This window comes from Pseudorca crassidens, chromosome 2, assembly GCF_039906515.1.
Source record: "Pseudorca crassidens isolate mPseCra1 chromosome 2, mPseCra1.hap1, whole genome shotgun sequence".
Lineage (NCBI taxonomy): Eukaryota > Metazoa > Chordata > Mammalia > Artiodactyla > Delphinidae > Pseudorca > Pseudorca crassidens.
In genome coordinates, this window is record NC_090297.1 from 159,185,219 (window position 1) to 159,207,764 (window position 22,546).

Here is a 22,546-nt window from a genome sequence, read left to right on the forward strand (position 1 = left end):
TAAGTTTCGTTTGGTGTAGGGACCAAGAATATCCTGTTTACCATTACATGTTTGGTGCCTGGCCCAATGTCTGCCACATTTTAATAGTTTGATAAATACTTGTTAAGGGAATTTAAACTCCATTGGATGCTATATTACTTTAATGGGACTAAAGTATTCATGCAAATTTTTATTTTTTTAAATATTTTATTTTTGGCTGTGTTGGGTCTTTGTTGCTGCACGCGGGCTTTCTCTAGTTGCAGAGAGCGGGGGCTACTCTTTGTTTTGGTGCATGGGCTTCTCATTGTGGTGGCTTCTCTTGTTGCAGAGCATGGGTTCTGGGTGTGCGGGCTTCAGTAGTTGTGGCACACGGGTTCAGTAGTTGTGGCTCATGGGCTTAGTTGCTCCACGGCCCATGGGATCTTCCCGGACCAGGGCTCAAGCCCATGTCCCCTGCATTGGCAGGCAGATTCTTAACCACTGTGCCACCAGGGAAGCCCTCATGCAAATTTTTTTTTTTTAAAGGGCTTCCAATACTTGGCTTATTTATTTATTTATTATTTATTTATTTATGGCTGTGTTGGGTCTTCGTTTCTGTGTGAGGGCTTTCTCTAGTTGTGGCAAGCGGGGCCACTCTTCATCGCGGTGTGCTGGCCTCTCACTATTGTGGCCTCTCTTGTTGCGGAGCACAGGCTCCAGACACACAGGCTCAGTAGCTGTGGCTCACGGTCCCAGTTGCTCCGCGGCATGTGGGATCCTCCCAGACAAGGGCTCGAACCCGTGTCCCCTGCATTAGCAGGCAGATTCTCAACCACTGCGCCACCAGGGAAGCCCCATGCAAATTTTTTAAATGGAGTTAGGGATTAGAGTGAATTATATTTCTGATGCAGGAATAGTGGGTTAGAAATTAGGTACTGCACTTTTTTCTAATGCCTTTTGACAAAGAATGAAAACAGATGTGATACAGGATCATGCAGCGTGTACATCAGTGTGACTATGACTATGGCTAAGTCTGAAGAAAATAAAGGTGACAACTTCAATTAACTTCAGCGGTGCCAATCCTTCAATTGTGATCAAGGATTCCTGGACTATGTGTCTAAATGTCAGAATTTAGGGTGAAGTGGCAGAAGTGTCCACCAAATTCATTTCATGTCTATGGAAACTTGAAATGCATTTTGCCTCATGTATTATAGAAACAATGTTATCCATGAGTAGTTTTGTAGCCTATGACATAAACTATATGTACCCAAAACACGATATTGTAACAAATGATTCTAATTTGACATGCTAGGTACATGTCCTCTGTTACAAGTAGTGCAGGATCCCTGGTGACCCCAGACAGTCTATTTCAGATTAGGGGCCGGGATGGAACTATGACCTGGGGGAACTAGTGAGGAGCTGGAATGTAAGCTGGGGACACTCATGGTCCTAAGGAGGTGTGGGGAGAGTGATCAGTTCCCACAGGTTTACACATTATCTTTTCCTCCCACTTTGTCCTGAACAAGCTCTGGTATGAGATGTGAAATAGGGGTTGGGTGGCTGTTGGAGTTCCATTTCAGGGAGGAGTTGTCCCTGTCAAAGGGGAGGTAAATTTCAAGATAAGACAAAAGGGCTTTCAATAGAAAGTGAGCTCACCCATCTTGGGCACCTACAATAAGGTAACCACTAATTGTAAGTAATTCAATCATTTGAAAGCAGGTTCTGCCTGTACAGCCTAGGCACTGGCTCAAGTATGAATAGCTGAGGCATGGTCCTGATGTGCCCCTGTTCACCTTGATTCTTTACCACTCCAAGAACAGGATATTCTTGTTCCCACAAAGCCACTCCATCTTATCCCCCCCTCACACCCCCGCCCCTTGCCCAGACTGACTGCACTTTTTGGTTGTCATTTCAATTCCATGTCATTTACCTGCTATGTGGTGAAATCCTATGTATAGGGAAAGGATGCAGGCTTATCAGATTCCTTAGATTGCTTCAAAATTAGAGTTAACCACGAGCCTTTCCCACTGAGCTTTGGAATATTTTAAATTCCTGAAGAACTATGTGAAAATGATGTGTCTGCAATGGCACGGGGTTGTGATGAGGGGTGTGTGTGTAAATAAAGGTAACTTTCATCTTAAATGGAGTCAGGAAGCCCTAAAGAGGGAGCTCTCACCCACCTGCCACTTGTTGCAGCCTGCATAACCAGCAGCAAGAAGGAAGATAGAATGCTACTTTCCTTCTGGTATAAGGGAGGACATTTTTCACACAACAATTTTATCTCCTGCTTTTAAGAAAAAGGAAGGAAGATCCCTCCTTGACCCAGCAGCAATGCATTAACACTTGTACCCAGAGAAACTGCCATAACCTCTGACCCTGGCTCTTCTCCAATGCACGTTTGTTCAAAACAACTCAAGCATTTCCTCCTAAAACCTAATAAAAGCAAGCCCCTTCTCCTTTGTTCTTCAGACTTGCCTGTGATTCACCATAGCTTACCTGTCCTGAATTGCAATTCTCTGCTACTCCCAAATAAACCCATTTTGCTAGTAAAATAACTAGCTGCTTTATTTTTGTGGTTGACAATGCCTACTGCTGATCACATGCTCTTCCAACTGCAACACAAATTAACTATGACATCTAGTTCTGATATAAAGTTGCTTTGGAATAAACTGGGAATAGAATCGCATTAAATGTAGTGTCTCCCAAATCATATATATATACATTCTCTTATAGTCCTTAGAGCAAATTTTACTACTTTTATTCAGTGATTCATTAACTCAATAAACACTGAGAACTTACTACAAAATAAGATTATGCTAGGCACTGATAACACGAAGATGAATAAAGATACAATTATAGTCCTCAAGGATTCAGATTATTTGGTACAAGTAAACAGATAAATTATAATACTACGTGATAACTTTGGTGTTTGTTTATCTTGGCTTTACTACAAGGTTACAAATCCCTTTGCAAACCAGAATGCTGTCTCTCTCCTTCCTTCCTTTCTTCTTTCCTTCCTTCCTTTCTCCCTCCACGCCAGGTCTTAGTTGCAGCAAGCGGGATCTTTAGTTGTGGCATGTGAACTCTTACTTGCGGCCTGTGGGATCTAGTTCCCTGACCAGGGATGGAACCCGGTTGTGAGTGCAGAGTCTTACCCATTGGACCACCAGGGAAGTCCTATCCTGTTCCTGTTTCTTTGTACTCAAGTGCACGAGATAGTGTTGGGCACAAAGCAGGTGTTCAATAGGCACACTGTACTATTCATTTCTGTTCAACTTAAAAAAATTTTTTTTTAAATTTTAGGCTCTTCATTGCTGCACACGGGCTTTCTCTAGTTGCAGCTAGCAGGGCCTTCTCTTGTCGTGGAGCACGAGGACTTCAGTAGTTGTGGCTTGCGGGCTCTAGAGCGCAGGCTCAGTAGTTGCGGTGCACAGGCTGAGTTGCTCTGCGGCATGTGGGATCTTCCCGGACCAGGAGTCAAACCCGTTTCCATTTCCGTTTTCTCTGCATTGGCAGGCGGATTCTTAACCACTGAGCAACCAGGGAAGCCCCCTCTGTTCACCTTTAAAATCACTTATGGAGTGCCTGCTCCCTGGATAGTACTGCCAGATATGTTAACAGCTATTGCAGTGATTATATACTGTCACAAGAAAGATTTGGGCTAAAAGATACACTAACTTAAAAGTTTCACCTTCATCCTGTCTGTTTGGATTCTCAGGGGTCAGTTTAAGTGGTTTTGCTATTTCATTCCAAAAAAGCATAGCTCTGCTTTGCCTAAAATCTGATTTACGCTTTCGTGGCCGGCAGCTAACTTTCTGACGCCTGGGGAGTCCCGGCCTCAGCGCGCGCTTGCACGCATGCGCACGCACCCACGCCTCTCCAGGGATGGCTGGCACGCGGGCGCACACGCCCTCGCCTCGCGATGAGCGGCCCCGCCAGCCCCCGGCGCGGGCACCGAGCACCTTCAGAAACCGGCGTCCGCGGGAGCGCGCGGACTGGCGGGCGCGCTGGGCTGTTGGGTGGTTGCGAACTGGCGCCAGCCATGTCAGCCTCAGGAGTGGCGGTACTGCTGTCTTGGCTGAGCTGTTGCGGCTCGGCTCTGTGGAGGTAAAGAGACGCCAGTCGCGGGCGAGGGGGGCGCCCCTTGGGCCGGGCAGGCGGGGACCCACCCCGGCGCCTCAGCGTCCCGGGGCCAGGCGCTCTTGTAGACCACAGCCTGGTCTCCCAGTTCCCCCAACACCAGCCCCGGCTCACCGCGCCCCTTCCGAGAGTTTTCAGTGAATGAGGGCGGGAAATGAGGGCACACTGTTAGGACTTGGCTGCCTCCTGAAGTTCCCGCCGTAGGGTCGCGGTACCTTCACGTCGCCATCCCCTGGACCCCACTGCACCCTTTTGCCAGAGGGAAGAGAAGCACAGGAGAACCGAAAAGTCTCCACCAGAAATAGCGGAGGCGGGGCGGCGGGGGGGGGGGGGAGGCCAGCTTCACTAGGGTAACAGGGTAGTTGATGGTTTATATTAGGTAGTTGTGGTTGAATGATTTGTGAGAGAGTGCTTTACAAAATATACACTCTACAAACGTAAGGGTGTGTAATTCCCGCATAAAGTGGGTTGATTTGGGGAAGGAAAACTTTAAAGTTCTGAGAGATCCTCTATGCAAGTTTGCTTTTTGGTCAACATTAGGTGACTGCTGGATTGGAAAGTGTATCAAAATATTTTAGATTTTCAACACAGGTTAAAATACAGATGATTAACTAGAAAAATCAGATTTTGCGAATATTCTGTTTAATGGAGGCTTTGCTATAACAATTATTATTACCTTCTAACATTAAGATGTAAGGATACCCACAATAAATCAAACTGTTATAGAGGTTTCAGAAGGAAGGGATCCATGGCATCTCAATGGACAGATGGAGAGTTCAAATAGAGTGAGAGTAGCCATTGGAAAGGATTATTGAAGTACTGAGAAAAAGTAAAACCGTAGCATTCTGACAGAACTTTGTAAACCTTCATTTTCTTCTTTATAAAATGACGATGATTAAACCCATCTCATGGGGTTGTTGTGAGGCTTGAATACAATGATATATTTCAAGCTCTCAACACATGCCTGTGTCAATAAAGTATGGTACCTGATATTATTCAGCTTCACCTGTGAAACTTAGGGAGTTTATAACGTTTGTTATGTTGTACACCAGAGGTCATCAACTTTAGTGTAAAGGACCAGATATTAAATATTTTAGGCTTTTCGGTCAATGCAGTCTATGTTTTAGCCACTCAACATTGTTATTGTAGGGGACAGCATACACCAACAATAGTAAACAAAGGGCGTGGCTGTGTGCAAATACAAATCCATTTACAAAAACAGATGGGATTTGGCCCAAAGAACGTAGTTTGCCAACTCCTGGTGTACATTCATAATTAAGGAAATGCTAAATTTCAGTTAGAGGTTAGGGAAGACAAAAATGGTATTTTTTTGTCATGGTAGTCACAGATTCCCTGAATTTTAGTTCTTAATAAGGTGTGCTTTTAAAGGACAAGATTTCTTAAACTTAATATAATGAATTTGTGTTTTATTGTTAGCCTTTGGGGGGTGGGGGAGTTGAGAATTCCAGGGTAGATGTTTTATTTAAGAAATATTTCCCTGCCCCGAGGTCTTAGAGGTATTTACCTAAATTTTCTAACAATGTTACTGAACTTGAGTCTGCTTGCTGATGCGCAGTAAATCCAATCTACTGACACTGGGTTGTGGTGAAGGAAAGTTCAGCATTTATTGCAGGTGCAAGGAGGCAATAAATGCTCAAAAGACGTGAACTCACCAATGGACTTAAGGGAAGAGTTTTTTAAGACAGTTTGAGGGCTTCCCTGGTGGCGCAGTGGTTGAGAGTCCGCCTGCCGATGCAGGGGGACATGGGTTCGTGCCCCGGTGCAGAGCGGCTAGGCCCGTGAGCCATGGCCGCTGAGCCTACGCGTCCGGAGCCTGTGCTCCACAACGGGAGAGGCCACAACAGTGAGAGGCCGCGTACCGCAAAAAAAAAAAAAAAATGTGTGGTGAGTTTCATTTGTAGAGTTTTCTAATAAAATCGTCTTTGCATACATAGGATAAGTGCAACTTGGTCATGGTTTATTATCTCTTTATACTTTATTGTATTCAATTTGCAAATATTTTCTTTAGGATTTTTATGTCTGTATTTTTCTTTTTCATGATGTCTTAGGTTGGTTTTGATATCAGCATTACACTAGCTTTACAAAATGAGTTGGAGAGTGTTATCTCTTTTTCAGTTCTTTGGAAGAATTTGTATAGGATTAGGATAACTTGTTCCTTGAACGTTGTGATTGGACTCATATGTTAAACCCCTGAACATAAGTGTTTTAGTGTAGATTTTAAAGTACCACTTCAAATCATTTAATGTCTTGTCAGAAGCTTGTCTGTTTTACTTATCTTTGTGTCTTTGTTTTCTATTTTATTGATTTCTGTTTTCATTTTTCTCTCTTTTATTTTCATTAGGCTTATTCTGATATTTTTTCTCAAATATCTTAAGCCAGACATTTAGCTCACAGTTTTTGGTCTTTATTCTTTTCTAATATGGCATTTAAAGGTATTAATACCCCATATAGTACTCCTTTGCTGTATCCCATAAGAAATGATATATAATCATTTCATTATCATTCACTTCTAGACATTTTTAACTATAATCACTATTTCTTCTATAACCCTCGAATTATTTAGAAGTTTGTTTTTATTCCAAATATGTAAATATTTGATTATGTTTTTGTTAATAACTTCTCCATTAATTGTACTATAATCAGAGAGCAGGGTCCACATGATACCTATTCTTTGAAATTTGTTGAGACTTGCTTTATGTCCTACTAGATGATCAGTTTTTATAAATGTTCCATATGCACTTGAAAAGAATATGTTTTCTCATGCTCTGCTATTCTATTGGGTCACATTATAATGGATTGATCGTCTTTGTCCCTGAAAACACTTTTTGTCTCAAAGTCTTTTTTTCTGTTAGATTAATATATCCAGTGGGGGTTGGACTTTCTGTGGGAATCCTGTGCTTCCTGCAATGTATGGTTTTCCCACATGAATGATTTAGCATATGCTTCTGTCAGATGCCCAAGAGTATGACCTATCGAGGACCAATTCCAGGACAGACAAACCCCTTAGGATGAATAAGGGGTTTGAGAGAAAATGGTCTACCCAAAGAATATATTTTTTAGGCTGGATAGAGAGAGAAAAAGTGAAGTCAGGAATGACTTATCTCTTAGGAGATGAAGGAAGGGGTAAAAGTCAAGAATTCTCTTTGATTTGGAAGAACTGGTAGAGTGGGAATACACTAGAGAGAGTAGGAGAGGTACATTCTTAGAGTCCCAGAGTGAGATGACACTGTCCTTTTCATTAAAAAATTGTCCTAGCACATGGGCCATCTGCACACCCACACCTTTGATCATTCCAGATCCATTTCCAACAGTAACACAGTAAATATTTGACATAATTAAGGAAGCAGGAATGAGAAGGTGTTATTATAGTTGTCTGTGATGAAGTTAATAAATTAAATATGACTCCTTTAGCTACTGTTCCCTCCATATCCTGTACCCAGCCTTAGTAGGAGTTGGAAGCTGATAAAGGAGAAGGTGGGGAAAAGGGCTTGTCAGAGAAGGTAGTTTTATCATTTAGCTACCAGGTTTCATTCACAAATTGCCCAGGTTAACTTTGTAAATTAAAATACAAAAATTTTCACTTGTATTTTTCTCTTTCCTGAGGTTTCTGTCTTTCTTACTATAGTGAAAGAGGTCTTGGATTCATAAGTGGGAGGTGGTTCATACTTACTTGAAAAGAGACTTTGATGAAAATATATTCCATTTTAATTTATAGGGATATATATAAAAATACATTAAAATGTTTTATATTTTATCTGAAATCTGCATATAGATAAAATGTTTCATTATAAATAACAAAATATATTTCATTATGGGACTGACATCTATTAAAAGAGTTACATAGTGATATCCCAGCAATTCCACATACAAATACACACAGAAATTGCCTCTGATTTAAGATTTTAAGGATGGAGCAATTCCAATGGCAATTAAGTGTGTAATGTAGACATGGAATAGATTACTGAAGCAAAGGGAAGGTAAAGGGAATTTCAAGATGATGCTTTATGATAGCCACTGGCCTTATCTGGCTTTTGAGTACTCGAAATGTGGCTAGTCAAAATTGAGATGTTTCATAAGTGTAGTATATACACCAGATTTCAAAGACTTAGTACCAAAAAAAAAGAATACTTTTGAATAAAATATATTATTAGAAGCAATATCACTTGTTTTTTCTCACTTTTTTAATGTGACTACTAGAAAACTTTCAATTCCATAGACATTATATTTTTATTGGAGAGTAGATAAATCATATACACAGAAATTAAAGTACTCTGAATTGTAGCGAGAAATGATAATGAACAAGGACTCATAGAAATTTGCTCTTTACTTCAATGCTTCAAGTAAGAAATACTGTTTTTTTGATTTTTCAATCTTTATCCATTTTATTTTAACTCAGTTTACAGGTGAAGGAGTTAGAGCCAATATTCTTCAACAGTTTTTATTCTAAAACAAAAACAAGATGTAAAAGTATTTACTTCTTGCTATAGTGTCTTCAGATACTGAGCAACCTTGAGCGCACCTTGAGTTATGGGTAGATGTTGCTGATATTCCCAGTTTTAGCCCCGACTATACTTTCTAAGAAGGTGCTTGGGCAGAAATGTAAAGCTCATGGCAGCGCAGGCATGCTCTGACCAAGTATAGAATCCCTTTTATTTGGGGGAGAAATTAGTTTTAGTATTCATAGTTGACATTTTCCTCTGCAGGTATTCCAGTAACAGCCCAAACTACCACATTTTTAGTACCAGAAGTACTGTAAGTATTTAATTTTTTAAACTATAATTATTAATTTTTTGACTTCACAGCAGAAAGCAAAGTTAATCATACTCAGTCATACAGCACAGTGTCATTCTTTTATTTTTATTTTATTTCCTCATCCTAATATAAATTCCCCCTCCAATAAATGTTTTTAAATATGTATTTAGCAAAAATAGGTAGTGTTGTTTTTGAGTGTTTTTGTGATTCAACATTCACAAAATGGTGTTATGATACAGACAGGATGACCATGCAGTATATTGTTAAACTATTGAGAATTAAAGATAGTGCTATTATCAGTTATGCTGGGACAATAGGTATAAATTGGAGCTGTCTAGACAAACCAGGATGTATGGTCACCCAAGCTATAGACTTCCTTCTTTACATTACTTTTTAAATTCAACACTGTCTAGTACACTTAATGACGCCTGATTACTAGTGTGTGTGTATATTATTTATCTATTCCTCCCCCTAATGATGGATGAATGGCTTCCTACCACCACAGAGAACATTGTGATGAATGCCCTTCTACATGGCCTTTTATGAATCTGTGCAATAATTTTTCAGCTATGGTTCGTAGGACATAGGGAAGCAGACACCTAACTTAACTAAATTCTGCAAGATTTTTTCCAAAATGGCAATCACAATTTATATTCTTACACCGTGAACATCTTCACCAGAATTTGGTATTCTTGAATTTCCCTTTTTTTTTTTTTTACCAATCTCATTACTACATAGTAATAGTTTACTGCTGTTGTTATTTTCAATTCTCTGATGACTAGTGATTTTGTGCATCGTTTGCCATATTTATGCAGGATTCTTCTGTGAATTGCCTTTTCATTTTTGCCCATTTTCCACTTAATGTTCTACCCTTTTCTCGTTGATTTACAGAGCATTGTCTACATTCCACTCTATGTATTAGTCAAATGTTGATTTTAAATATTTTAGTTATCATTTCCTAGCCTCTCATCTACTCATCTAACCATTGACTTTGTCCATGGATACTTTATTTTTTTTAAAAGATGACTTTTGTTGAGCCATCCCATCCCTTATTTGATGTTACAGTTTATACTTTTTTTGAATTTTATTTAAGAAAAAATTTTGCCTACGCTGCATTGCACAGATTTTTATCCTACATTTTCTTTTATATGATTTATATTTTTACTTTTCAAATAAAGGTCATAAGTAATATCTGGAGTCCACCTTGTGTATAATATAAGGTAGGCATTTACATTACTTTCTCCATAGAATGAACCAGCATGTATTTTAAAATTTATTGTTTCCTTATTATTTTTTCTGGTATCATCTTTGTTTTATATATGGATGTGTTGATTTCTGAACTTTCTTCTTTCCTATTGGTAGATTTGACGGATCCTCTCTGCAACATGTTTCATGTAGTTGGAGTTTCAATTCTGTATATTCCATTGAATTAACATACAACAATATATATACCATTCTACTCTAGATAAACAATCAGTTTTTTCCATTTTTAGTCTACTGTGATTAGGGCTGCTATGAACATTCTTATGCTTATTTTCTGCTTAACATATGTATGTATTTCTGCTGGGTGTATACCTAGGAGTGGAATTGATAAGTCATAAGGCATGTGCATATGTTCAGCTTTAGTAGATGGTGCCAAAAGATTTTACAAAGTAATTTTATCAGTTTACGTTCATATTCTGTTTACAGATATTGTTGTATTTACATTATTCAAAACCAGGCAAAAGGAATCTATGTAAACTGTATTTCCTTTTTTTAATTTTTATTTTATATTGGAGTAGAGTTGATTAACAATGTTGTGTTAGTTTCAGGTGTACAGCAAAGTGTGATTCAGTTATACATATACATATATCTGTTCTTTTTCAAATTCTTTTCCCACTTAGGTTATTAAAACTATATTTCCTTTTAAAATGTGCATTTGTCTTAAAATTTATTGCTATCCATTTCTTTATAATCTTTGCATACCACTTAAATTTCTATTTGTAGTTACTGTATTTCTCTAATATTATTTGTTTATGTACTTCATCTTTTTTTCTTGAAGAACTTTATTATATGATTGATCATTTTATTAGTCTTTTTTTAAAATCACCCTTTTTCTTTTCTACTGTTCCTTTATCACTTTTATGTAGGTTACAGAAATGTTTCAGTTTTAATTGATAATTGGTCCCCAAAACAAAAAAGTTATGTAATTGCAGAAATGCAGATTAGGAGCTAGAGTTTGATTATCAGAGCAGAAGTTAGACAAAAGTCAAGAGAGTAGATGATAAAAACAGTGGTATTGTGCTTGCTTGAAAGTAATATTCAGAGAAAGAAAATATTAAGTATGCATAATACTTCAGGGATTAAGTAGTCCATGAATCTTCTTGATGGAAAGCATTTTAAAAAGTCCCTCCCCACCTTTTTGCTTTTCCTGAAATTTCAGCATGAGGATTGGCACACATGAAGGTGCTGTTAGGGAACATACACTGTTGGATACTGTCTTTGCATTCTCCCTCTGCCTCATTACAGTTCATTGGTATTTCTGAGATGGGAGCTTGTACACTCATCTGGAGCCCTGATTTTTGTGACTGCTGCCTAGGAATCACCACAGATTGCCTGCCTCTGGTGGCCAGTGGGGCTTATATGCTTGCAATCCCACAGGACAGTATATATTTGCACACTTTCAAAGCTGCTGCCTGAGGATCTGGATGCTAATCAGCATGAATCTAGGTGCCGACAGATTCTCCCATTTGGGACACTGACAGGTCTTGGCACATCCTCAACTACTAGGAGCTATTAAAAATGAAATAGACTGCTTGGACAATCACAAGGAGAGATAACCAAGAGCTAGCGCAGGGTTGAACAATACGCTCATCTCCTACACAAGGCCATGCCTTCAAGACTGGGAGAGATGGTAGTTTCATCTACTGTAGAAATCAACAAAGAGTCAAGGAAAATGAAATAACACAGGAATATGTTCCAAACAATAAGATAAAACCTCAGGGCAAAAAAAAACCTTAAAGAAATGGAGATAACTAATTTACCTGATAATGGTTGGGGAGAGGAATAAAGATGGCAGAGTAGAAGGATGTGGAACTCACCTCCTCCCACAAATGCATCAAAAATACATCTACAGTGAAACAGTTCTCACAGAATACCTACTGAACACTAGCAGAAGACCTCAAAAACCTGAAAGGACAAGAAAGATCTCCACGTAACCAGGTGGGATGAAAGGAACAACAAAAGAGGAAGTGGGACAGGACTGGCACCCTTGGGAGGGAGCTGTGAAAAAGGAAAGGTTCCTGCACCCAGGGAAGCCCCCTCCCTGGTGGGGAGATCAACCAGGACAGAAAGGGTGCTTCACATGCTCAGAGGAGAATGCATCAACTGGTTTGTGGCAGGCAGAACAGAGAGAGACCTGCACAGATGGTCGTGCCACCACCCTGCATGCCCCAGCCTGAGACACACATCCACTGTTACGAGTGGGGACTGAGTGCTGAAACTCAGGTTTTAGAGGACTGGTGTTGGCTGTGTGGAGGAGACAGCCTGAAGGGGCTGGAGTGTATTTCAGCCACAACCAGGGTTGTTTGCGGAAGAAACCCGGGCCTGTAGAAACAGCTCCATTGTTAAGTGGTGCACAAAGGGAGGAGTGGGGTTGCCATAGCAGCCTCTTTCTCCTTGCACCAGCCTCCACCTCCGTGGGCTCCAGGAGTGCATGCTCCATCCACCACCTCAGCAGGCACCTGCCTAGTAGACTCCTACTCTCTTGCCGCTGCCAGGGCAGGCTCGCAAGCTCCAGCTACCACCTTGGTGGGCTCACACCTCAGCAGGCTCTGGCACCAGGCGCCACCTTGGCAGGCTCCGGGAGCAGGCCAATGGGTTGCCCACATGCAGAGGCAGGGCTGAAATCATAGTTGAGCCCCAGGGCTGTGTGACTTAGGAGGTAGGGCTGGAATCTCTCCCCATGGCTGTGTGAGCCGCTGATTTACACCTCCACCATCGGCTTTGTAAATTCAGCACCCGTAGGACATCCGAGCAGACAATGGGTGCTCCCATGGCTGGGACGGGTCTGGCCTTAGCAGCTGTGGGCTTTGTGGGTGCCTGCACATGGGGGCTGACCCAGGTCAGGAACTGGGCTGCCTCCATAGCTTGCACAGCAGGTCCAGGTGTGTGACTAGTCCAGTCCTGGCACCTGACTTCAGTGGATCCGCGCTGGTGGCCTTGTGAAAACAGTGCCTGACAGACATGAGGGCTGATTGCCGGCATGCGCATGGTTGAGATGGGGCTGACGGCAGTGCCAACAACTGTGTACTTTGTGAGCCTGCACAATGGGTGAAAGGTGACACAACAGAGCACACTCACCAGTGAACAGCTCTGGCAGAGGAATATTCAGTGGCTCCTCTCCCAGTGAGAGCACTCCAATCCCACATACCATGCACTGCAGTTCAGAAACACAGCTCAGAAATGGATCTGAGGCTTCTACTCCTAAAACTAAGGAGCAAACCTTGCCCCTGTCAGGGCAGTGACAACCACAGAGCAAAGAGGAGGACCTGCTCAACATCCAGTGCAGCCTCTGTCCACCACAACACCAGTCATACCTCCTATCAAGGGGATAACAGCCAGCACACACCAAGGAAAGAGGCAGCAGGCATCCGTACTCAAAACAACACTTGCACCAAAAGTGTTAAACCCATACAGTCTACACAAGGGATGCTCCCACATAAAAATAGCCCTCCAAGACCACAGTGGATATTGTTTCTCCTAAATTCATAGAGCAAGAGAAATATAAGTAAAATGAAGAAGCAGAGGAACCACTCCTAATTAAAAGATCAAGGGAATTCCCCTGAAAGAACACACTATGAAACGGCCCTCTTCAGTCTAATAGACACTGAGTTCAAAAAGGAGATAATGAAAATGCTGAAGGAATTAAGAAGGGCTGTTGATAGATATGCTGGTTATTGTAAAAAGAAAACAGAAACTATAAAAAGGAACTAGGAGAAATTAGAGAACTCATTTGCCAGACAAAAGCTGAGCTAAAGGCAATGAATAGCAGAGTGAATAATGCAAGAGAACTAATAAGTGATCTGGAAGATTAAAATAATGGAGATCACACAATCAGAACAGCAGACAGAAAACCAAGTGAAAAAAAAATGAAAGCAATATAAAAGACCTATGGGATAATATAAAGCATGCCAATCTATGCGTAATGGGGATCCCAGAAGGAGAAGAAAGAGAAAGGGGAATTGAAAATGTATTTGAAGAAATTATGGCTGAAAACTCCCCAAACCTAAAGAAGGAAACAGATATCCAGGTACAGGAAGCACAGAGGGTCCTGAACAAGATGAACCCAAACAGACCTACACCAAGACATATTATAATTAAAATAGCAAAAGTTAAAGAGAGGATTCTAAAGCCAGCAAGATAAAACCAAAGAGTTAATTGCAAGGGAACCCCCATAAGGCTATCAGCTGATTTCTCTACAGAAAAGTTGCGGGCCAGAAGGGAGTGGCAAGGCATATTCAAAGTCCTAAAAGGGAAAAATCTGTAACCGAGGATACTCTGCCCAGCAAGATTATCATTTAGAATAGAAGGAGAGATAAAGAATTTCTCAGGCAGAGGAGAGCTTCAAGCTGGTGGAAGAGTAAGACACGGAGATCATCTTCCTCTCCACAAATACATCAGAAATGTATCTACATGTGGAACAACTCCTACAGAACACCTACTGAAGGCTGGCAGACCTCAGACCTCCCAAAAGGCAAGAAACTCCCCACGTACCTGGGTAGGGCAAAAGAAAAAAGAAAAAACAGAGACAAAAGAATAGGGACAGGACCTGCACCACCGGGAGGGAGCTGTGAAGGAGGAAATGTTTGCACACAAGAGGAAGCCCCTCGCGGGCGGAGACTGCGGGTGGCAGAGGGGAGAAGCTTCGGAGCCGTGGAGGAGAGCGCAGCAACGGGGGTGCGGAGGGCAAAGTGGAGAGATTCTCACACAGAGGATCGGTGCCGACCAGCACTCACCAGCCCGAGAGGCTTGTCTGCTCACTCGCCGGGGCGGGCGGGGGCTGGGAGCTGAGGCTCGGGCTTCAGAGGTCGGATCCCAGGGAGAGGACTGGGGTTGGCAGCGTGAACACACAGCCTGCAGGGGGTTAGTGCACCACAGCTAGCCGGGTGGGAGTTCGGGAAAAGGTCTGGAGCTGCCGAAGAGACAAGAGACTTTTTCTTGCCTCTTTGTTTCCTGGTGTGCCAGGAGAGGGGATTGAAAACGGAACTTAAAGGAGCTCCAGAGACGGGCGTGAGCCGCGGCTATCATCGTGGACCCCAGAGACGGGCATGAGACGCTAAGGCTGCTGCTGCTGCCACCAAGAAGCCTGTGTGCAAACACAGGTCACTACCCACACCTCCCCTCCTGGGAGCCTGTGCAGCCCGCCACTGCCAGGGTCCCGTGGTCCACGGACAACTTCCCCGGGAGAACAAATGGCGCGCCTCAGGCTGTTGTAATGTCATGCCAGCCTCTGCCACTGCAGGCTCGCCCCGCATCCGTACCCCTCCATCCCCCCGGCCTGAGTGAGCCAGAGCCCCCGAATCAACTGCTACTTTAACCCCGTCCTGTCTGAGTGAAGAACAGATGCCCTTGGGCGACCTACACGCAGAGGTGGGGCCAAATCCAAAGCTGAGCCCCGGGAGCTGTGCGAACAAAGAAGAGAAAGGGAAATTTCTCCTAGCAGCCTCAGGAGCAGCGGATTAAATCTCCACAATCAACTTGATGTACCCTGCATCTGTGGAGTACCTGAATAGACAACGAATCATCCCAAGTGGAAGAGGTGGACTTTGGGAGCAAAAGATATATATATTTCCCCCCCTTTTTCTCTCTTTCTGAGTGTGTATGTGTATGCATCTGTGTGTGACGTCTGTATAGCTTTGCTTATACAATTTGTCCTAGGGTTCTGTCTATCCGTTTTTTTTTTCTTTTTACTTTAAAAATTTTTTTTCTTAATAATTTTTTATTTTAATAACTTTATTTTACTTTATTTTATTTCATTTTATCTTCTTCCTTCCTTCCTTCCTTCCTTCCTTCCTTCCTTCCTTCCTTCCTTCCTTTCTTTCTTTCTTTCTTTCTTTCTTTCTTTCTTTCTTTCTTTCTTTCTTTCTTTCTTTCTTTCTTTCTTTCTTTCTTTCTTCTTTCAATTTTTCTCCCTTTTATTCTGAGCCATGTGGATGAAAGGCACTTGGTGCTCCAGCCAGGTCAAGGCTTTGCCTCTGAGGTGGGAGAGCCAACGTCAGGACACTGGTACACAAGAGATCTCCCAGCTCCATGTAATATCAGATGGTGAAAATATCGCAGAGATCTCCATCTCAACGCCAAGACCCGGCTTCACTCAGAGACCAGCAAGCTACAGTGCTGGACACCTATTCAAAACAACTAGCAGGACAGGAACACAACCCCATCCATTAGCAGAGAGGCTGACTAAAATCATAATAAGGCCACAGACACCCCAAAACATGCCACCAGACGTGGACCTGCCCATCAGAAAGACAAGATCCAGCCTCATCCACCAGAACACAGGCACTAGTCCCCTTCACCAGGAAGCCTATACAACTCACTGAACCAACCTTAGCCACTGGGGACAGACATCAAAAACAAAGGGAACTACGAACCTGCAGCCTGTGAAAAGGAGACCCCAAACACAGTAAGTTAAGCAAAATGAGAAGACAGAGAAACACACAGCAGATGAAGGAACAAGGTAAAAACCCACCAGACCTAACAAATGAAGAGGAAATAGGCAGGCTACCTGAAAAAGAATTCAGAATAATGATAGTAAAGATGATCCAAAATCTTGGAAATAGAATGGAGAAAATACAAGAAAGACTTAACAAGGAACTAGAAGAACTAAAGAGCAAGCAAACAATGATGAACACAATAAATGAAATTTAAAATTCTCTAGAAGGGATCAATAGCAGAATAACTGAGACAGAAGAACGGATGAGTGACCTAGAAGATAAAATAGTGGAAATAACTACTGCAGAGCAGAATAAAGAAAAAAGAATGAAAAGAACTGAGGACAGTCTCAGACACCTCTAGGAAAACATTAAATACACCAACATTCGAATTATTGGTGTCCCAGAAGAAGAAGAGAAAAATAAAGGGACTGAGAAAATATTTGAAGAGATTATAGTTGAAAACTTCCCTAATATGGGAAAGGAAATAGTTATTCAAGTCCAGGAAGCACAGAGAGTCCCATACAGGATAAATCAAAGGAGAAACATGCCAAGACACATATTAATCAAACTATCAAAAATTAAGTACAAAGAAAAAATATTAAAAGCAGCAAGGGAAAAATAACACACAAGGGAATCCCCATAATGTTAACAGCTGCTCTTTCAGCAGAAACTCTGCAAGCCAGAAAGGAGTGGCAGGACATATTTAAAGTGATGAAGGAGAAAAATTACAACCAAGGTTACTCTACTCAGCAAGGATCTCATTCAGATTTGATGAAGAAATTAAAATCTTAACAGACAAGCAAAAGCTAAGAGAATTCAGCACCACCAAACAAGCTTTACAACAAATGCTAAAGGAAATTCTCTGGCAGGGAACAAAAGAGAAGGAAAAGACCTACAATAACAAACCCAAAACAATTAAGAAAATGGGAATAGGAACATACAAATTGATAATTACCTTAAATGTAAATGGATTAAATGCTCCAGCCAAAAGATGTAGACTGCCTGAATGGATACAAAAACAAGACCCATATATATGCTGTCTACAAGAGACCCACTTCAGACCTAGGGACACATACAGACTGAAAGTGAGGGGATGGAAAAAGATATTCCATGCCAATGGAAATCAAAAGAAAGCTGAAGTAGCAATTCTCATATCAGACAAAATAGACTTTAAATAAAGACTATTACAAGACACAAGGAAGGACACTACATAATGATCAAGGGATCGATCCAAGAAGAAGATATAACAATTGTAAATATTTATGTACCCAACATAGGAGCACCTCAATACATAAGGCAAATACTAACAGCCATAAAAGGAGAAATGGACAGTAACACAATCATAGTAGGAGATTTTAACACCCCACTTTCACCAATGGATAGATCATCCAAAATGAAAATAAATTAGGAAACACAAGCTTTAAATGATACATTAAACAAGATGGACTTAATTAATATTTATAGGACATTCCATCCAAAAACAACAGAATACACATTTTTCTCAAGTGCTCATGGAGCATTCTCCAGGATAGATCATATCTTGGGTCACAAATCAAGCCTTGGTAAATTTAAGAAAATTGAAATCATATCAAGTATCTTTTCTGACCACAATGCTATGAGAATAGATATCAATTACAGTAAAAAAAAAGTCTGTAAAAAATACAAGGACATGGAGGCTAAACAGTAGACTACTTAATAACCAAGAGATCACTGAAGATATCAAGGAGGAAATCAAAAAATACCTAGAAACAAATGGCAATGAAAACACGACGTCCCAAAACCTATGGGATGCAGCAAAAGAAGTTCTAAGAGGGAAGTTTATAGCAATACAATCCTACCTTAAGAAACAAGAATCATCTCAAATAAACAACCTAACCTTACACCTAAAGCAATTAGAGAAAGAAGAACAAAAAACCCCAAAGTTAGCAGAAGGAAAGAAATCATAAAGATCAGATCAGAAATATAGGAAAAAGAAATGAAGGAAATGACAACAAAGTTCAATAAAACTATAAGCTGGTTCTTTGAGAAGCTAAACAAAATTGGTAAACTGTTAACCAGACTCATCAAGAAAAAAAGGGAGAAGACTCAAATCAATAGAATTAGAAATGAAAAAGGAGAAGTAACAACTAACACTGCAGAAATACAAAGGATAATGAGAGATTACTACAACCAACACTATGCCAAAGAAATGGACAACCTGGAAGAAATGGAAAAATTCTTAGAAATGCACAAACTGCCGAGACTGAACCAGGAAGAAATAGAAAATATGAACAGACCAATCACGAGCACTGAAATTGAAACTGTGATTAAAAATCTTCTAACAAACAAAAGACCAGGACCAGATGGCTTCACAGGCGAATTCTATCAAACATTTAGGAAAGAGCTAGCACCTGTCCTTCTCAAGCTCTTCCAAAATATAGCAGAGGGAAGAACCCTCCCAAACTCATTCTATGAGGCCACCATCCCCCTGATACCAAAACCAGATAAAGATGTCACAAAGAAAGGAAACTACAGGCCAATATCATTGATCAACATAGATGCAAAAATCCTCAACAAAATACTAGCAAACAGAATCCAACAGCACATTAAACAGATCATGCACCATGATCAAGTGGAGTTTATCCCAGGAATGCAAGGATTCTTCAATATACGCAAATCAATCAATGTGATAAACCATATTAACAAATTGAAGGAGAAAAACCATATGATCATCTCAATCGATGCAGAGAAAGATTTTGACAAAATTCAACACCCATTTGTTATAAAAACACTGCAGAAAGTAGGCATAGAGGGAACTTCCCTCAACATAATAAAGACCATATATGACAAACCCACAGCGAACATCATCCTCAATGGGGAAAAACTGAAACCATTCCCACTAAGATCAGGAACAAGACAAGGTTGCCCACTCTCACCACTATTATTCAACATAGTTTTCGAAGTTTTAGTCACAGCAATCAGAGAAGAAAAAAAAAAAGGAATCCAAATCGGAAAAGAAGAAGTAAAGCTGTCACTGTTTGCAGATGACATGATACTATACATAGAGAATCCTAAAGATGCTACCAGAAAACTATGAGAGCGAATCAATGAATTTGGTAAAGTAGCAGGATACAAAATTAATGCACAAAAATCGCTAGCATTGCTATACACTAATGATGAAAAATCTGAAAGTGAAATTAAGAAATCACTCCCATTTACCATTGCAACAAAAAGAATAAAATATCTAGGAATAAATCTACCTAAGGAGACAAAAGACCTGTATGCAGAAAACTATAAGACACTGATGAAAGAAATTAAAGATGATACAAATAGATGGAGAGGTTTACCATGTTCTTGGATTGGAAAAATCGACATTGTGATAATGACTGTACTACCCAAAGCAATCTACAGAGTCAATGCAATCCCTATCAAACTATCACTGGCATTTTTAACAGAACTAGAACAAAAAAGTTTCACAATTTTTATGGAAACACAAAAGACCCAGAATAGCCAAAGCAATCTTGAGAAAAAAAAACGGAGCTGGAGGAGTCAGGCTCCCTGACTTCAGACTATACTACAAAGCCACAGTAATCCAGACAATATGGTACTGACACAAAAACAGAAATATCAATCAATGGAACAGGATAGAAAGCCCAGAGATAAACCCACACACATATGGTCACCTTATCTTTGATAAAAGAGGCAAGAATATACAATGGAGAAAAGACAGCCTCCTCAATAAGTTGTGCTGGGAAAACTGGACAGGTACATGTAAAAGAGTGAAATTAGAACACTCCCTAACACCATACACAAAAATAAACTCAAAATGGATTAAAGACCTGAATGTAAAGCCAGACACTATCAAACTCTTAGAGGAAAACATAGGCAGAACACTCTGACATAAATCACAGCAAGATCCTTTTTGACCTACCTCCTAGAGAAATGGAAACAAAAATAAACAAATGGGACCTAATGAAACTTCAAAGCTTTTGCACAGCAAAGGAAACCATAAACAAGACCAAAAGGCAACCCTCAGAATGGGAGAAAATATTTGCAAATGAAGCAACTGACAAAGGATTAATCTCCAAAATTTACAAGCAGCTCATGCAGCTCAATATCAAAAAGACAAATAACCCAATCCAAAAATGGGCAGAAGACCTAAATAAACATTTCTCCAGAGAAGATATACAGAATGCCAACACACATATGAAAGAATGCTCAACATCATTAATCATTACAGAAATGGAAATCGAAACTACAATGAGATATCATCTCACACCAGTTAGAATGGCTATCATCAAAAAATCTACAAACAGTAAATGCTGCAGAGGGTGTGGAGAAAAGGGAACCCTCTTGCACTGTTGGTGGGAATGTAAATTGATACAGCCACTATGGAGAGCAGTATGGAGTTTCCTTAGAAAACTAAAAATAGAACTACCATACGACCCAGCAAACCCACTACTGGGCATATACCCTGAGAAAACCATAATTGAAAAAGAGTCATGTAACAAAATGTTCATTGCAGCTCTAGTTACAATAGCCAGGACATGGAAGCAACCCTAGTGTCCATCGACAGATGAATGGATAAAGAAGATGTGGCACATATATACAATGGAATATTACTCGACCAAAAAAGAAACAAAATTGAGTTATTTGTAGTGAGGTGGATGGACCTAGAGTCTGTCATACAGAGTGAAATAAGTCAGAAAGAGAAAAACAAATACTGTATGCTAATACATATATATGGAATCTAAGGAAAAAAAAAATGTCATGAAGAACCTAGGGGAAAGATGAGAATAAAGACACAGACCTACTAGAGAATGGACTTGAGGATATGGGGAGGAGGAAGGGTAAGCTGTGATGAAGTGAGAGAGTGGCATTCACATATACACACTACTGAACAGACAAAGGGAGAAATTGACAGGAATACAATGAAGTAGGAGATGTTAACACCCCACTCACATCAGTGGACATATCTTTGAGACAGAAAATCAAGGCAACAGAGATCCTAAATGATATAATACAACAGTTAGACCTAATTGATATTTTCAGGACATTACATCCAAAAAAAGCAAAATACACATTCTTTTCAAGTGCACATGGAACATTCTCTAGGATTGACCACATACTAGGGCACAAAACAAACTTCAACAAATTTAAAAGTATAGAAATTGTTTCAAGCATCTTTTCTGACCACAATGGCATAAAACTAGAAATCAACCTCAGAAAAAGAAATGAGAAAAAAACAATTACATGGAGACTAAACAACCTTCTAGTAAAAGACTAGTGGGTCAACAGTGAAATCAAAGAAGAAATTTAAAAATACATTGAGGCAAATGACAGTGAAAACACCACCATACAAAATCTATGGGATGCAGAAAAAGCAGTTCTCAGAGGGAAGTTCAGAGCAATGCAGGCCGTCTTTAAGAAACAAGAAAAATCTCAAATAACCTAACACACCACCTAAGGGAATTAGAAAAAGAATAACAAACAAAACCTAAAGTCAGCAGAAAGAAGGAGAAAATAAAGATCAGAGAGGAAATAAATAAAATAGAGATTTAAAAATATAGAAAAAATCAATAAAAACAAGAGCTGTTCTTTCAAAGGGTAAACAAAATAGAAAAAACTCTGACCAGCCTCCCCATGAAGAGAGAAGACCCAAGGAAACAAAATAAGAAATGAAAGAGGAGAAATCAAAATGGATACCACAGAAAGACAAAAAAGAAATTATTATGAACAATTGTATGCCAACAAGTTTGACAACCTAGAAGAAATGGACAAATTTCTAGAAACATACAACCCACCAAAACTGGATCAAGAAGAAATGGATAACTTGAACAGATCACTAGAAGTGAAATAGAAAAAACTCCCTACAAGCAGCAGTCCAGGACCAGATGGCTTCACAGGCAAATTCTACCAAACATAAAAAGAAGAACTTACACCAATCCTTCTCAAAGTCTTCCAAAAGATCAAAGAGGAAGGAAGACTCCCAAAGACAT

The 22,546-nt window shown here is 40.3% G+C and overlaps 1 protein-coding gene across 1 annotated transcript in view; it reads left to right on the top strand.

Moving 5' to 3' along the window:
• CATSPERE (catsper channel auxiliary subunit epsilon) overlaps positions 1 to 22,546 on the top strand; it is a 259,066-nt gene that overhangs the window by 11,387 nt on the left and 225,133 nt on the right. Inside the window, exon 3 of the mRNA XM_067729520.1 lies at positions 8,823 to 8,871. Within this exon, the coding sequence (XP_067585621.1) occupies positions 8,823 to 8,871 (49 nt within the window). The remainder of the gene's footprint in view (positions 1 to 8,822; positions 8,872 to 22,546) is intronic.